This window comes from Lepus europaeus, chromosome 19 (assembly GCF_033115175.1).
Source record: "Lepus europaeus isolate LE1 chromosome 19, mLepTim1.pri, whole genome shotgun sequence".
NCBI classification, from domain to species: domain Eukaryota; kingdom Metazoa; phylum Chordata; class Mammalia; order Lagomorpha; family Leporidae; genus Lepus; species Lepus europaeus.
In genome coordinates, this window is record NC_084845.1 from 11,487,803 (window position 1) to 11,505,171 (window position 17,369).

General features: G+C 58.3%; 1 protein-coding gene across 1 annotated transcript; it reads right to left on the reverse strand.

The window, feature by feature from the left end:
- Positions 1–14,114, reverse strand: LOC133748165 (cytochrome P450 2B4). Its single transcript, XM_062176775.1, has 9 exons — positions 13,928–14,114; positions 7,583–7,745; positions 7,339–7,488; positions 5,983–6,143; positions 5,357–5,533; positions 4,579–4,720; positions 3,267–3,454; positions 2,961–3,102; positions 1–747 (listed from the first exon to the last, which is right to left on the reverse strand). The coding sequence occupies exons 1-9, from the start codon at positions 14,096–14,098 to the stop codon at positions 566–568; spliced, it is 1,476 nt and encodes a 491-aa protein (XP_062032759.1). The 5' UTR covers positions 14,099–14,114; the 3' UTR covers positions 1–565.
- Between the last annotated feature and the right edge of the window lie 3,255 nt (positions 14,115–17,369).

Below are 17,369 nucleotides of genomic sequence, written 5' to 3' on the forward strand. Positions count from 1 at the left end.
TCAGAGGTGTACCGCGTTTATCTGGGACATCCACAGCTGCTGGGTTCGGGGTTCCCCTGGGGCAATGGCACAGTTTGCAACCAGATCCTTGGTTGTAAGGACCTTGTGGAGGAGCGAAAGGCACAAATCCGTCCCTTTAAATGGACGGCCTCGTGCGGCTGCGTGGGTGCATCTCACCTAACCGGGCGACTGAACAGAGTGGGCTGTGGCGACATCGTGGCTCTCTCTCCTCCACTCCGGGGCACAGTGACCTCAGACTGCTGGCACCTTGCCTGGCCTCTGTCGCTCAACTGCACACTGGGTATAATCCTTGCCCCTAGCGGCTGGGGCTGGTCCCGCACGCAGGGAGGAGAGGAAAGAGAACAGTTCCCCGAGTCTTTGGAAAAGCCGCAGCCCAGTGGAAGGAGATGGGACCACAAAGAGGACTCCCCACGCCGTGGAGACCAAGGGGAGGGTCCTGGCTGGCCCCAGGTCTCAGAGGCAGGAAGATGTGGGAGGAGTTGGGGCCATTCTCTACAGAGGCGGGGACACCTAATGACTGGGGGTGGGGGGATCCTGTGGCCCTTCAGCGGGCCAGGAAGCGCATCTGGTAGCTTGGGGGCACATTGCCCACGCCACTCTCCCGGGGAGTGAGGTCGATGTCCTTGGGAGGCACGGGGCTGGCGATGGAGAAGTTCTGCAGGATGGTGGTGAAGAAGAGGAACAGCTCGGTCCGCGCGATGCCTTCGCCCAGACAAATGCGCTTCCCTGTGGACACACAGCAGCCCACATCACTCACCTGTGTCCATAGCCACAGATCCGCATGGGCTCCACCTTTAACCTGCTACTCAGGGTGAGCTCCCAAACCCCCTGAAACCGGGGCCCAGCCTTTGGATGTGTGCCGCGTTCACCTCCGAGACTGGAGTTTTTGTCGGCTTCCCAAATGGTTCAGCAGCCTACAGGGTGGAAGGAGCCACCTCCGGCAGGATGTGTGTGTGTGTGTGTACCCTAGTCAGGATTTCTCATGGTGGAGAATGGTACCTCTCTCACAGGGCTACTGTAAACTCAAAGGAAGATACCACGGGTAACAACTCTTGGCAAAGCACCCAGCTCATGTGAGGAATCCTGCAGGTGTGTCTATTTGTGTTTGTCCCTGGGAGTGTGGGGGGCCGGGCGGGTGTCTCTGGCACCACGTGTCTGCCTTGTCTTCAGCTCTCAGCCCAAGACCACGGCCTTCAGGAACTCAAAAAAATACAGCCCCCAGATTGTGTGAAATTGTGAACAGGCTTGCCGCAGTGAGAGGGTCCTGGGCATGTGGGACCCCAGGAGGTTGTAGACCCCAGGCTGGGCGAGCGCTTGGGACTTCGAGCCCAGACACAGAGCCTCACCCCTCACTTTTGGTCTCTCAAAGGGCCAGCGTGTGTGTGGTTGTCCTGGCATCTCCTCCACCATCAAGTGGTTGGAAGATTGCGCTGGTGGGGGAGGGGTCAGGGCGAGTGTCTGTGTCCTTTCAGCCCAGTCAGAAAGCAGCAGACAGGAGCCACCAGTGCTTAGGGCAGTCTCTGGCCTGCTTCTCCTTCCGGAACAGGTTCTATGGCCCAGATTTTGCAGGCCAGCCCGAGTGTGTCATCCCCCACCAGATGCCCCCCTCGGCCAGCAGCTGCCATTGGTACACCGTTTGGCATCTCTGACTCTCAAGCCTTTAGGGTTCACTCTGTCTGTCTGCCTGTGGGAGTCTGCCTCTTTGTCTATGCCCATTCTGTCTCTGGATCTGACCCTTCTCTCTCTCTCTCTCTCTCTCTCCCTCTCTCATTTTCATCTCTGTCTGAAGACACACTATTTCTTGTTCATTTGGGTTCTCCCTCTCTACTCCTATCACTCCCTTTTTTCTACCTCTCCCTCTTCTTCCTCCTTCCTCCTTAGCCCCTCCTCTCTGCCTGCCTCTGTGTCCTGTTCACCACTCACTCTCAGCCATCGGCCCCATCTCTCTTTCCTCGTCTCTGTCCCTCTCTGTCCATACTCCTCCCACCCCTGTCCCTACTCCTCTCCGCCCCCCACCCCGCCTCTCTCTGGACCTGGGATAGGACTGTGAAGGGAGGAACTGACCTCCACCGCACCTCTCACACCTTCCCTACCTGGCTGACCAGAACTGGCCATCCGCTGGGCATCGCCCAAGCACTGCCGGGCTGTGTCTAAGGCGCCTGCTGCGAGCTGTTCTTGGGTCCCCGTAGGGCAGTGAGCTCCGAGTAGGCTCTGCAGACTTTCTCTTTGAAGAAAGCCATCTCACTCGGTGTGGTGAGGTAAAGGACTCGCCCCAGGTGCTCCTTGCCCAGAGTTTGCCTTGGGGACCTAATCTCGCCTCTCCAGCCCCCAGAGGGGTTGTTGTGCCGACAGAATGGTTTGTAAAACATGTTTAAGGAGCTGACGATGCTAACCAACCTGAGTTGACTACATGTATCGGATTACCACAGGGTGTCCCCAAAGATCTACAATTCAAATAATTTTAGGGCCAGTGCTGTGGTATGGCAGGTAAAGCCGCTGTCTCAGCACCGGCATTCCATATGGGTGCTGGTTCCAGTCCCGGCTGCTCCACTTCTGATCCAGCTCCCTGCTGATGCGCCTGGGAAAGCAGTGGAGGACGGCCAAGTGCCTGGACTCCTGCACCTGTGTAGGAGACTTGGAAAAGGTCCATGCATTGGTCTGTCACAGCCTTGGCCACTTGGGGACTGAACCAGAGGATGGAAGATCTCTGTTTCTCTCTCTCTTCTCTCTCTCTCCATCTCTATCGCTCAATCTCTCCCTCTCTTATTCTCTCAAATAAATGAATACATCTTTAAGAATAATATTTTTAAAAGAAAAGTGAGGACAAGTGGTCTGGGCTCCTGCAGGCAGCTGGGATCACGCAGGGAACATAACCGGCAGGGGCTGGGCCCTGGATCTGGGGTCTGGGGTCTGGGGGCGGGGCCACAGGCGGGGCTTACCCAGGGAGAAGGGCATAAAACCTTCATTCCTCTTCAGTGCCCCGTCAGCATCCAGAAAGTGGCCAGGGTTGAAGGTGTTCGGCGTTTCAAAGTAGCGCGGGTCGTGGAGAGCCGAGCTCAGGATGGGGAACACTTCCGTGTTCTGAGGGAGGTCCGAAGGTTAGAGAGGGGACCGGTCCCTGGCCCTATGCACGATCCCCCGCCCCCCCCCAAAAAAAAAACACAACAGGACCAATGAGAGGCTGCGTTTTGGAGTTAGGAAGACCGAGGACGCCTGCAGGAAGAGGCGGGCACCGCTAGCCTCACCTTGGGGATGACGTAGCCTCGGAACTGCGTGTCTTTTGTGACTGTGTGGGGCACCCCAATAGGGATGAGGTCCCCGACCCGCTGGATCTCGTGGATGACCGCGTCCGTGTAGGGCATTTTGGCTCGGTCATCGAGGGCCGGAGGGCGGTGGGTTCCGATCACCTGCTCGATCTCCTTCTGGACTCTCTCTGCAAGGAAAAGCGGGGCCAGGGAAGCCCAAGCAGGAGGCATCTCAGCAGAGACCCTGCTTTCCAGGGCGCCAGAAGACACCTGCGTCAAAGGTGAGGCCACTGGTGCCCCTCAGAGTCCCCAGCCCAGGGTAAAGGCAGGAGGGAGGAACAAGAATTCTCAGCCTGGAAATCTGATGAGCGATGTGGGTTCTCTCCACACGCACAGGTGCAGACACATAAATGTACACTGGTGACACATAGACAAATGCACACACAGTTCACACACACAGGTGTACACACACCTGTGCACACACAAGTACACACACCCTGTAGTCTTCAGGAATTTCAGACTAAGAACTCCTGTCCGAACTCCCCTCTAAGGTCATGAGAAAATGAACTACTATTTAGTGTGTGTAGGTAATGAGGGACTATGCCAGACTTTCAGGGGTGTAACAAAGAAATAGATCAATAGATTAATCCATGGACAACTAGATAAATAATGGGAATATGTAAATTAACCTATCAGTGGACAGATCAGTTCATAGACTGATGATGAACGACGGGCCAGAGAGTGTATGGGTGTGTTCGCTTATCAATTATCTAGATGGACCGGTTCATGAACAGCCCATTGGAACATAGGCAAGGAGCCCAGTGAACCCGTGACGTGAATGGATGGATGGCTGGAATATGGAAGAATGAAGAATGAACACATTTGCGAGGACTGAGTATGTGAAGGAAGGAATGGGGGGGTGATGGTGAGTACTCCGGGGTGACACAACGGGGGGATTATTGTCCTGGAAAATGGGGGCTGCGTGGGTGGTGAGGACTGGGAGGCAGCTGGGGAAGGGTCAGGGGAGGAAGCCCGCTGCAGACAAGGGTGAACACACGAGGGCGCTGCTGAGTCAAGTCCGCCCGCTGTCACCGCCCAGATGGTCAGCGCGCCCCTCCCTGAACACACACCTGTGTCCCTGGATGACTCCGAGGAGCGGAGCCGGGAGTGTGCAGGGGGACTGACGGGTGAGGGCCCAGTGGGTCCAGCTCGGATCCACAGGCTCTTCCCTCACCCACCCGCAGGACTGGCTCGGAGGGGGCCATCCCCGAGCCTGCCGGCTCCCCCACACAGGAGCCCGTCCACCGCCCACCTCTGACGTGTGGGTACTTGAGCATGAGCAGGAAGCCGTAGCGGAGGGTGGTGCTGGTGGTCTCGGTGCCGGCGAAGAAGAGCGAGAGCACGGTGATGATGAGGTTCTGGTGGTGGAACTCGCTGCTGGGGTCGGACTTGTCCTGCGTCCGGGGCGGGAAGGGGATGGTCAGCAAGGCTGGAGCCCAGCCCGCCTGTCTCTCTCCATCTGTTTCTGGGTCTCCCTCTCAGTCTGGTCCACTGCTATTCCCTGTCCTCCACCTGTCCACTCCTGTGCTTCTCTCTCTTTCTAATAAAAATTATTTATTTAAAAGAAAGAGTTACAGAGACAGACGGAGATCTTGCATATGCTGGTTCACTCCCAAAATGGCTTCAACAGCTGGATTGGGCCGGCTGAAGCCTGGAGCCTGGAGCTCCATCCCCAAGCACTTGGGCCATCTCATTCTGCCTTCCCAGGCGCATCAGCAGGGAGCTGGATGAGAAGTGCAGCCGGGACTTGAACCGTCGCTCGTGTGCAGCAGCTCAGCTCAGTGTGCCCCAGTGCCACCCTCTCTTCCCGCCCCTCTGCTTCTCCACCTTTCTTGCTGTTTCCCTTGTCACCCTGGCTCTGTGGGTTTCTGCCCCTGCTGTTTTGTTTTTGTCACTTGCCTCAGTCTCTCTCCTCTCTCTCTCTCCCTCCCTCTCTCTCCCTCTCCATCTTTCTCCTCCCTTTCCCAGCCTCTTCCTTCCCTCTGCCTCTCTTCCCCTCCCCCACGCCCCTCCCCCCTCCCGGGCCCCACTTTGTCCATGCGGAGCAGGTAGACATCGATGAAGTCCCTGGGGTTGCTGGGGTCCAGGGTTTCGCGGTGCTTCTCTACGTTCTGGCCGATGAAAGCGTTGATCTCCTGCAGGTTTCTGTAGATCTGCCTGTGCGTGCCGGGAAAGTGCTTTAGGAAGCCCGAGAAGAGCTCGAACACCTGCAGGGAAGAAGACAGTGCGGTGGGGTCACTGGGGCGGAGCCGGGAGGATAGGGCTCCTGGGCACCAGCACCTCCTCACCTCTCACTTGCTCTCGCTCTTGCTCTCACTTGCTTTCTGTCTCTAGCAGGCACTGCTCTCCTCTGCTCCTTCCTCTCATCTCTGTGGCCCTCTGTGGCTAACTGCAACCTCCCGGCCCTCTCTTCCTCTCCTCTCTCTCCGTGTGTCTCACTGCGTCTTCCTCCCACGTTTGCTGCTCTCCTGTGTCTCTGTCCTGGCTGTGTTTCCTCCTGCTGCTTCTCCTCCTCCACCTCCTCTTCCTCCTCCTGTACCTTTTCCTCCTTCTCCCTGCTCCAAGTCTCATAACCCCCAGAGCAGATCCTCCTCTACATCAATTCCTCCTCCCCCCCCCCCCCCGCTCCACTTCACCCCACCCACACCAGGCAGACCTGGCTGGAGAAGGAGCTGATGAGGGAGAAGGACTGGAAGAACAGGTCCAGCAGCCGCAGGAACACAGGGTCCTTGTAGTCAAAGCGTTTTCCAAAGACAATGGAGCAGATGATATTGGAGGTGACCGAGTGGAAGAGGAAGGTGTTGTCCAGGAGGGCTCCTAGGAGGAGGCAGCAGCAGAAGGTGAGACACAGCATCACGGGCTTGGGGAACGTGCGGCTGTGTGACCACCCCAGCACTCAGTCATGATCGGCTGGAACGGCAGTAGCTGGCAGCCTCCCGTGCACATAGCATGTCGGGTCCTCTCTTAGGCCTTCCCATGCTGTTCTGTCTCATTCTCCCCACAGCAGCGGAGGAAGGCACAGCCTGTGATCACCCCGGTTCCCAAGTGGGCAAACTGAGAGGCTGAGGAGAGCCCAGCTGCACAGCGCATGTGCAGTGAGTCCCCCCAACCCCCAGGCTGGAGCACCAGACCCAGGGCCACAAGCGTCCAATCAAACACTCTGACCACTCCCCCCTGTCTGTGGATCCCCCTTGGTCTCTTCTGCCCACCCCTAGGGCTCTGGTCTGCATATGTGAGTTGATGCCTATGCACCCGCCTGACACCCGCCCTGGCCCTGGCTGGAGGTGGCGTGGAGGGATAGGGAGGAGTGCGTGCGGGGCTGGGGGCTGGGCCGCCTCCATCCACAACAGAGGGACCTGGGGTCCATGCCAAGCCCCAGCTCCTGACTGTGCAGCTCCTACCAGTGCAGACCCTGGAAGGCAGCAGTGATGGGGTCCTGCCCAGCTTGAGACCCCAGTTCCTGGCTTCTGCTCTTGCCTCATCCTGGCCATTGCAGACATTTGGCTCTGTGCCTCTTTCTCTCTCTCCCTCTCTGTCTCGCTCTCTCGCTCTCCATCCTTCCCAACCTCTCAGCAACTCTTGAGGAACTGGGGTAGGAAAGAGGGCAAAGACCACACCCACGAGATGGAGGCGCTAACACTGTCACTTCCAAGTCCCCTTATGGAGACTCCAGAAATCCCGACGAGAGTTCCTCTAGCGCCCCCTCTGGCAGCCGATCGTACAGCACCCGACCTGGTCCTTGGCTCTCAGCTCAGCCAGCTTCACCAGGGAGGGGAACAGGGCTCGCAGTTTGCAGAACACCTGGCGCTTTCCCTGCCCCCTCTCTGCTTTCTTTAATGTGAGTGCGGTGTCGCCAGGAGCAGGTTTTCCGAGGTTTCGAGTTAAGCACCAAGCCCGGGACGCCCCGTTGTCCTGGGACACCACACCTCGCATCCCTCCCGGTCCATGTCTGCCCCTCTCTCGGGTTTCCGGTTGCCGGGCGCTGCCCGGTCCCCTTGGCTCACGGCCTCACCCTTGGATTTCCGCAGCTCCTCCACCAGACACCGGGCCTCCTCCTGAATGCGCTCCTCCACGCTCCGCTTCCCCATGCCGAAGTCCCGCATGGTGGCCAGGGAGAATCTCCGAAGTGCCCGCCAGCGCTCCCCGTTGGAAAAGATCACTCCTGGGGGGTGGAAGGAGACTGGGTGCCTCCCCAGCCATCGCCCCCACCCCAGGCCCACCTTCCCTCAGCTCCACCCCACAGCGCTTGCTCTCACCGTATCCCTGGAAGATCGGATCCATCACGGCGATCTTCCCCCTGCCAGAAAAGGCCTCAGCTTGGTCCACGAGGGCCTCGCGGATGGCATCCGTCCCACACAGGACGACCACGGGTCTGGATCCCAGGTACACCGTGAACACGTCCCCGTATTTCTCTCGGAACTGCCAATACACCCCGCCCAGGGCCGGCGGCAGTCAGTTGCTGAACCTGAGACAGTCGCCTACAGAGTGGTCACAGCCGCCTCCCTGACCCCCTCCTCCCCGTTGCCCTTGCCCCGACCCCGCAGCCAGAGGCTCTGCCCCCCTGGTTGGTGCCCTGAGCAGTACAGAAGGCTGCGAATTTCGAACAGCCGGTGTTCCAGGGCTCACCACAGCGATCACCTGGATGCGCTCATTCACTCATTCACTGCCAACGACAACTCGCTGGGATCTGGCCTGTTCTGTGTGCCATGTCCTGTTCTGGTCTCTGGAAAGGCCCCTCGCTCATCTCCCTGCCTCCCTTCCTGTACCCCCTACAGAGCCTGGCTGCTCGACCATGCCTGAGTGATCCCAGTCAACGAGAAGCTCCCAGCCCGCGTCATGCCCTCTAGGCTCCGCGGGGCTGCCATGGTTGGCCCCATCTCTGACTGCTTCTCCCCCAGCTCCCCTTTGGTTCCCGCCGGCTTCAATAAATCCATGCCCAAGTTGAGTGGCTTCAACTAGGGGACTTTGGGACAAAAGCGACCTCTTCTTGCTGGGTCCCGGCCGCCCCTCTCACAGGCTGTGACCTGGGCCAGGCGCCTCCTGCATCTCACCACCGGTCACGGCCCATGTGGCCCTGCTGTGGCCCAGTCCTGAGCCTGGCTGACTTCTCGGGAACAGACTGATTTCTTACAGCTCTCGGAGTCCAGAGCCCACGGCCCCACATCCCGAGAGGGCCCTGCTGCTGAGGCAGCCCGCAGCCGTGGGATGAGGGCGCGAGCACACACACAGGTGTGAGAGGAGCCCACCAAACCCACAGCAGTAAAGGCCAGGGTCCGTCTGTGGGGCAGGGGCCCTCGTGACCTGTGCACCGCTTCACAGGCCCCCCTAGGGCCGGCAGAGGGTGGCTGCTCCCACTGCCAAAGGGAGGGGCCCCAGTGAGTCCAGACCCACCCGGGAGAACCACAGGCCTGTAGCTAGAGAGCACCTCCCTGACTCCAGGGCCCCTCCCTGGGCACACAGGAGCAGGGGGTAGGACCTCGAGCCCCACACACCTGCTCTGCTGCGCTCTGGCTCTCCCGGCTGTGCCCCGCTGTGCTCCCGCGGGCTGGCGTCTCACGCCTGTGGTCTCCCAGTCCAGGGGTCTCAGCAGCCCCCTCACTCCCATGGCTCCCGGAGGCATTGCCCTAGAGGGGCCCTCTCTATGGTGGCTGCACCCTCCCGAGCCTCTGTGCTGGGACCCCAGGCTGTCTGAGTTTCCAGTGAGATCCCAGCCACCCTGGCTCAAGCTGCTGGTGCGCTCTGCCTGCCTGCCGAACCAGCATCGCTTGGTACCCCTAGGTCTGGGGCTTGCACCGTCTGGGCTGAGCTGACCTGGGCCTACCTGGGCCGTCGCTGGGGCAGTGAGAGGCTGTGGGGCCAGAATTCACGTGGCAGAGCCCCGCGGAGGCCAGCGAGGAGGTCCCGCAGGGAGCCCTCTGGAAACCTTGCCCACAGGGCCTCACGGCCTCAGCGACCCGGGAGCTGCCTTCCTTCCCGGCCCCGCCGTCCTGGGGAGAGCAGCTGGCTTCCCTCCATCCGCATTCTACTCTCAGCCAACAGCCTCTCGGCCGCTCTCTCCGTTCCCGGTCCTCAGCAGGACCCAGAGCGTCCCCAACCTTCCTGCTCTGCCTCCCTCTTCATTACAGAGCCCAGTTCCACTCACTCACTCCCCCCTCCTTTTTTTTTTTTTTTGTTAATTTTTTATTTTTTATTTTTTGACAGGCAGAGTGGACAGTGAGAGAGAGAGAGAGAGAGAGAGAAAGGTCTTCCTTTTGCCGTTGGTTCACCCTCCAATGGCCGCCGCGGTTGGCGCGCTGTGGCCGGCGCACCGCGCTGTTCCGATGGCAGGAGCCAGGTGCTTCTCCTGGTCTCCCATGGAGTGTAGGGCCCAAGGACTTGGGCCATCCTCCACTGCACTCCCTGGCCACAGCAGAGAGTTGGCCTGGAAGAGGGGCATCCGGGACAGGACCGGTGCCCCGACCGGGACTAGAACCCGGTGTGCCAGCGCCGCAAGGCGGAGGATTAGCCTAGTGAGCCGCGGCGCCGGCCTTTTTTTTTTTTTTTTAAAGGAGCCAAGCAGAACCTCGAACCCTTTGCTGCTCGGATGATGCGCCCAGTTCTTGGCTCCTGAATTCCATCACCCACAAAAGTCCCGGAACACGATTCCCCAGATCCTTCGCCGCTGCTTAACAAGGGTGACCTTCGCCCGAGTTTGCAGGTCCAGCTGGGCTCTGGGCAGAATGGCCTTTGGCAACCACACGAGCGCGTCTGTTCCCACTGGGATCAGCTCCACCGAGGTCGTCTCCAACTAGGCCTCGCCTCCCCCAGCAGCCCCTGTCCTCTCCTGAGTCCTCCCTAGAATTGCCCTTGGTGCCCCCCCAGCAACCCCGAGGCTGAGTTGCGGAAGCTGCCCCTCCACCCACACCAGAAGCGCGCTGGGGGACAATCTGCCCACCGCCCTCAGGCACCCTCCTATGCTCTGCCTCAAGCCCTTCCCGCGAGAAAAGCGAAATCTTTGCCACCATGAAGCACGGCTCAAAGGTGCCTAAGCCCGGATTCTCCGAGCCGAGAGGGAGGAGTGGACGGAGGAGTGGGAGAAACAGGTCGTTCATGAGCAAGGCAGCCGCATGCAGGGAAATGGATCGCGAAGTCAGGGTGGCTGTGGGGCAGCGGCTGGGTCATCGCTGGGGCGCCTGCCTCTCCAGCTGCAGGGCCTGGTCCTGGCCCGGCTCCTCGGCTTCTGAGGCAGCACCTGGATGGCGGTAGAGGACGGCCAACGTCCCTGGGCCTGCCCCCACGTGGGAGGCTCGGGTGGAGTTCCAGGCCCCTGGGTTCTACCCCGCCCAGCCCCGGCCTCTGTGGCCCTTTGGGGAGCGAACCAGAGCTAGCAGGAGCTCTTGTTCTGTGCCTTTGTCTCTCTACCTTCTCGCTAAAGAAGTGAAAATGAACAAATAACAGATTTATCTGAAGTTTTAGCATTTTCAAAAAACCCACCATCTTCATGGTCAATAGAAGACTGCATATTGAGACCACTTAACCAACAAGTGTTTTCTGTCACAAATACTTTTTGTTAAACTGAAATCATGTTAAAAAACGACAACATCTTAATACAAGATAATTTGCCTAGAAATTTTAAAGCATTATTACAAAGTTGTAACTGAAGCTAAAAAGCTCATTATCAAATGCAAATGTTGGGGCTGGCGCTGTGGCATAGTGGGTAGACCCACTGCCCGCAGTGCCGGCATCGCAAACACTTGGACCAGCTTCTGCTGCTTTCCCAAGTGCATTAGCAGGGAACTGGATCAGAAGTGGAGCAGCTGGGACTTGAACCAGTGCTCACATGGGATGCCAGCATCACAGGCAGCAGCTTAACCCACTGTACCTCAATGCTGGCCTTTCTAATCAATCTTAACATTTGCATTTGTTTATTTCAAAGGCAGAGTTACAAAGAGGCTGAGGCAGAGACAGGCAGACAGACAGACAGAGAGAGGTCTTCCAACTACTGGTTCTCTCCCCAGATGGCCGAATTGCTGAAGTCGCACCAATCCGAAGGCAGGAGCCAGGAGTTTCTTCCAGGTCTCCCACATGGGTGCAGGGGCCCAAACACTTGGGCCATCTTCTACTGCTTTCCCAGGCCACAGCAGAGAGCTGGATCAGAAGAGGAGCAGCCGGGACTAGAACTGGAACGGCTCATTCCTAGTTTTCTCCCAGTGCCTGCCAGGGACGCCTTCCTCTTCTCCTCCCCCTCTCTGATCCACCCTCGAGTGAGCTAAAATGCCCGGGTCTTCACATGTGTCGCCGGCCACCCAGCAGAGCGCTCACTGTCACCGCGTGGATTCTGTGTCTTTCGTCTGCCTCTGCAGTCGCCTGTCAGCTCCCGAGGGGCAGGGGCTGTTGGGCCTCCTGTCCCTGAATGCGCCCCTGTGCCCAGCAGACGGTGGGACCAGGGGCTGAGCGAATGCCGCTGGCAGCAGCCATCGCCCTGGCCACACCCCGTGCTGTCCAACCCCTGGTGACCTCTGTGGGTTCTCTCTGGGCCATTGTCACAGCAGGGACAAAGGTGACGCAACATCCCCGTGCTCTGGTGACAGGATGTTAACTTGCCCTGTCCAACAAATAAGAAGCGTATTTGTCAAACACTAGTGGACATCCCGTGCTGTTTGCATGAAATATATTGGACACCCCGAGGCTTAGACTGCTCCATGCAGAAAGGGTCTCCAGAGACCAGTGCCAGCCCATCCCCACCCGAAACTGAAACCCCTTCATTGGCAGTGCTGACGGGTCCTGGCGTCCGGTGAGCCAGGAGACAGCCGCCAAGACCCCTACAAATGCACACGCATCTTAAGGCGGATGTGGCTCTCACGGTGACGGGGACTGTGTGGGATTGATGGCCAGCCCTGGCAGAGAAAAGGAGCAGTGAGACAGCAGGTTCTGTCCGCGGAGGCACTGTCGTCCCCACTGAGCTGCGCTGGCAAAAATGCCCTTACAGAGGGGGATCAGGCACCGGCCTTGTGACCCAGGGGCTAAGCCGCCCCCCTGCCATGCCGGCATCTGTAGCATCACTGGTTCGAGTCTCAGCTGCTCCACTTCCCATCCAGGTCCCTTCTGATGCATCTGGGAAAGCAGCAGAGGATGGCCCCAGTGCTCATGACCCTGCTACTCACAGGAGAGACCCAGACGGAGTTCCTGGCTCCTGGCTAATGTCTGGCCCGGCCTCAGATGTTTTAGCCCTTTTAGCAGTGAACCAGTAGATGGAAGATCTCTGTCTCTCTCTGTCTGTCTCTTTCTAATTATGCCTCTCAAATGAATAAAGGAATTTTTGGGGCTGGCAGTGTGGCATAGTGGGCAAAGCCGCTATGTGGACACCAGTGCAAGTCTCATGTGGACAGCAGTTCAAGTCCCAGCTGCTCCACTTCCAATCCAGCTCCTGCTAATGCACTCAGGAAAGCTCAGAAGGTGGCCTAAGTGCGTGGGCCCCTGCACCCATGTGGGAGACCCAGATGGGGTTCTAGAGTCCTGGCTTAGGCCTGAACTGCAACTCTGCCTTTCAAATCAATAAGATTAATATTTTTTAAAAAATGGGTGACAAGATTCAGGAATTGGTTGGCCTGGCAGGGGGAGGAAGCAGAGGAACTGGAAGTTACTGGCTCATCCCATTTCCCATTGGTAATGGGTTCATAGACGCTGGCTAATTGTTACTGAGCCAGGAGAACAGGAAGCACGAATGAAAGCAGCGGCCCGGAGTCTGGCAGACACTGCTGGAGACTCAGCTGTGTTACAGTGCATCTGCTTCATACGCTTAATATTTTAAAAAGATTCATTTATTTATTTGACAGGCAGAGTTACAGACAGTGAGAGGGAGAGACAGAGAGAAAGGTCTTCCTTCCGTTGGTTCACTCCCCAAATGGTCACAACGGCCGGAGCCGCGGAGAGATCCTACATCTGCTAGGTCACTCCCCAAATGCCCAACACCAGATCTGGTCCCGGCGGAAGTCAGGAGCCCACACCCATCTGGGACTCCCATGTGGGAGGCAGGGCCCCAGCACCGGCGCCATCCTCTGCTGCCCCTGGATGCATTAGCAGGAAGCTGATGGAACAGAGAAGCAGAGGATGTGGGTGCCGACGCCCCAGGCGGCAGCGTAGCCTGCTGCAGCACAGCACCTGCCCACAGGCTTGTATTGACAAGCGTGCCCCACCAGGCTCCCTGCCTGCTCTCCCTCCCTTGTCCCCTTGGACCTGGCATTGGCTTGGCTGGTCTTTGCTCTCTCTTGATGGCAGACGCAACAATCTATTTGATGATTTACTGTCACCACCCTTTCTCGTTCTCTGCCAGGCACAGGCAGGCACCCAAGGAGGTGACAATGAAGGCAGGGGAGAGTACAACTCTGCACCCGTGGCTCACACCCATCTGCCCCGTGCTGTCACCTGCAGCTCCAGTTCAGCAGGGTCACCTGTGACAATCTGACCACCACCACTACCTGCTGGCTCTGCGCCCCAGCTCTCCAGTGCCCCTACTCCCTGCAGGAGCCTGGAAGGAGGCCCGGCTCTCTCTGGCACGTGAGCCCTAGGCACCCAAGCAGGGAGCGGCTCACCCAGGACCGACCCGTCCATCTGTGTCTCACCCGCAGGAAGGAGCGGAGCAGGCCCTTCCTGTCCATCTGCAGGAGGTTCCCCAGGACGGGCAGAGGGTGGGGTCCCGGGGGGAGGCGGCCGTGGGCCTTGGGGTGGCCCCTGAGCAGAAGCAGCAGGAGGCCCGCGAGGAAAGCCAGGAAGAGGAGCACGCTGACCTCCATGGTCCTGGCCGACGGCTTTCCACCTGCTGCAGCCTCCTGGCGCTGGGCCTTTTATCCTGAGTCTGGATCCCAACTCAGTTATGCAATCTCACCCAGTCCCCGCCTCTCCTCTCATCATTACCACAGTGTTTACTTGGGAGCCAGAGGACACACACTTCCTGCCCAGGCAGCCCAGTGGCAGCTCACTGCCCGTCACTCTACCCGCCTCCCTTTCCTGGATGTTGGCAGGGACCTGCAGGGGGAGATGGAGGGGTGTAGAGTGCATGTGAGGGTCTGTTTATTCTCACGGGAGGCAGTGAGCACTTGTCTGTCTTCAGCTCTGTTTGGCCCATGGGTTTTCCAGGCCTGTCAGTGTCTGTCCTGGCCCACTTGGGCTTTTGCGGGTGTCTGTGCGTTTCCTAAAGGAGAAGGGGGTTCCCATATGTGGGTTGTGTGGGTGCTGGTGTGTTGGGGCACCTCCCGGGCCCTGTCTCTTAGAGGCTCCAGAAGCTCAGGGCGATCGCTCCTGCGTCTCGGCTCCCAGCATCCCTTGTGTGACAGCCACAGCGGCAATATTGGCAGGAACAGAAGGGGTGCGGACAGGAGACACAGAGCTGGCAGGGTGCCCAGTCGGGTCCCAGGGTCTCTGATCACGACTACAGCTGGGTGGGTCCCTGCCTCTTCTGAGTCTGGGAGCAGCTGGGGTTTCCCTGGGCCCTCTCGCTCTCTGTCTCTGACTCAATGTCTGTTCCTGCAGTCGGGCACTGAGCCCCAGGGGTGCAGAGGCTGCGTCCGTCCGTGTCTGGCTGTTAGAGGAGAAACCAGGGACTGAGCCATGCACAGCCAGCACCCGTGCATCTGGCTGTCAGTTCCAGAGGTGGAAGCCCACCTGTGGGTGCCGGCGCGCAGTGAGGGCTTCAGGTGGTGGCTTGGTGGGGTGGGGCGACACAGGAGACGGAGGACAACGGGGCCCAACTCCCCGGAGCCCAGCCCACTCCCAGGGTAACGGATGCTCCCCTGTCATAACAACAGTAATGCGTCCATGAAGGCAGAGGTCTGGAGCCTGACTGCCTCCTGCTGGCCCCAATACTTTTTATTAGAAAAATAAGGGGGAGAAAGCGAGCGCACTCCCACTTGCTGGCTCACTCCCCACATGCCCACAAGGGCTGGACAGGACTAGGGTGGCTCCAAGAGGTGGGAAGGCTGTGCAGGTCTCCCAGGAAGGTGGCACCACGAAGCCCAGTTGCATAGGCAGGAAGCCGGAGTCAGGAGCAGGGGCCTGGAGTCCACCCCGGGCACTCAGGTGTGGCATGTAGATGTCTTGACCACTGCCTGACCGCCCACTCCAGCCCTCCCTCTCCACACTGCCGCCATGGCCATTATTCTTCCACCTGCATGCAGGGGAGGACTTGTTCGAACCTCAGCATTGTGCCCGGAAACCCCAAAACTCCAGCCTTATCACATGTAACACACATCCATCCCATCCCAATCGTCCTCACCCCTAACTCGCATCAACACCAACTCATAGCCCAGAGTCTCACCTACGTCAGACACGGGCGCGACTCCAGACACGATTCGTCCTCGAGCAAACTCCTCCAGCTCTGGGCCTGAGAAATCAAAAGGAGCCACCCACCTCCACCGTGGAGAAGGCCCCTCCCCACCCCCCATGTCCCACGCTGGCCCTGTCTGAGGCTTCAGTCCCCGTGATCAGCCACAGTGGAACACGTCCAGGGACGAACAACTTACAGAATGTTCAGTCTGCACACCTTTCTGAGTCGTGGGATTCAATTTCATGCCACCCAGGACGTGAATCAGCCCCTTGTCCAGCGTATCCGCTGTGTGTGCGTTACCCCCCTGGTACCTGGTAGTCACTCAGTTACCAGATCAACCAAAATAGTTTCACAGTGCTTACATTCAAGGGACCCTTACTCTGCCTAGAATGGCCCCAAAGCTCAAGCGGTCTGGTGCTGGCAGGCCAGCTACGCCAACGAGAAGCTGCGGCGTAATGAGAAGGCCAGAGTTCCCAACCGAAGAAGACAACCCGTATACTGAGGTTGCTAAGACTCAGTGAGCACCAACCTTCCCTCTGTGAAGCCGGCAGGAAGAAACACACTCATGCTCAAAAGTCATGGCCACAGCGTGGTCAGTGCTCGGCTGAGACGACGAAGGCGTTAGTCTGTGGGCTGAAGACTTGAGCAGAGAGCGAGCTCCGACTGACAGCACTGTGTCAGGCCGGGCAGCACTGAGCCCCCAGGAAGGCAAATGAGTGCCATCAAGCTCTTTGCTTCCACGGAAGGATGACTGCACAAGTTCAGGAGTGGGTTTGGACGGGAAAGTATGGAAATCCCTAGACAAGGCTGCAAACAAGTGGGTGGAGAAGGATTTGTTTTTGCTTTTTTTGACAGGCAGAGTGGACAGTGAGAGAGAGAGAAAGAGAAAGTCTTCCTTTGCTGTTGGTTCATCCCCCAATGGCCGTGCTTCCCATATCCAGGAGCCAGGTGCTTCCCGTGGTCTCCCATGCAGGTGCAGGGCCCAAGCACTTGGGCCATCCTCCACTGCACTCCCGGGCCATAGCAGAGAGCTGGCCTGGAAGAGGGGCAACCGGGACAGAATCTGGCGCCCCGACCGGGACTAGAACCCAGTATGCTAGTGACGCAGATGGAGGATTAGCCTATTAGCCTATTAGCCCTAGCGAAGGCCTAATGGTGGAGAAGGATTTGTGAACATGCTCAACAGAGACGTGGCAGATGGCCTGTCAAGCAGGAGATGGATTCGAGCCCGCGACAGGGAGCCCAGCGATGATGGCACCTTGGGGGTCTTCCCAGGGTCACGGCTCTGGAACGTCTCTGCTTGGGGTCAGCATTGTGGTGCAGCCAGTTAAGCTGCCAATTGCAACACCAGTGTCCAATATTGGAGTGATGATTTGAGCTTCAACGAACTCGCCACAGCGCTGGTTCGTAAACTTATCTTTTGATTGCATTTTCCATGAACTTTTTGAAGCCCCCTTGTTTTATTAGTGCCTAACTTGGAAGCTGAGCTTGACTGTGGGTGTACCAAGGAGGGAAAACCTAGAAGCACACATAGAGGGTTCAGTGCTGCCCACGGCTTCAGTCACACTCGTGAACTCTGTGCACCTGCAGACTTAGCACCCAGTGGACGCCACCAAGACTTGCAACTTATACCCCCTTGTCTGTCCTTAGTTCCCTTTCCCTCGGTTTCTTCCCTTTTCAGTGTTCAGTATCTTCTGCAATTCTGTTTTGGCTCCTAGCTCAGTAGCTGTAACTCCTAGCTT

Coding starts and splice junctions, on each gene's coding strand:
- LOC133748165 (XM_062176775.1), bottom strand. CDS start 14,098: ATGGAGGTCAGCGTGCTCCTCTTCCTGGCTTTCCTCGCGGGCCTCCTG. Junction 7,746..13,927: donor TGCTCCGCTCCTTCCTGCGG/GTGAGACACAGA, acceptor GTGTATTGGCAG/TTCCGAGAGAAATACGGGGA. Junction 3,103..3,266: donor GAGGCTACGTCATCCCCAAG/GTGAGGCTAGCG, acceptor GACCTCCCTCAG/AACACGGAAGTGTTCCCCAT.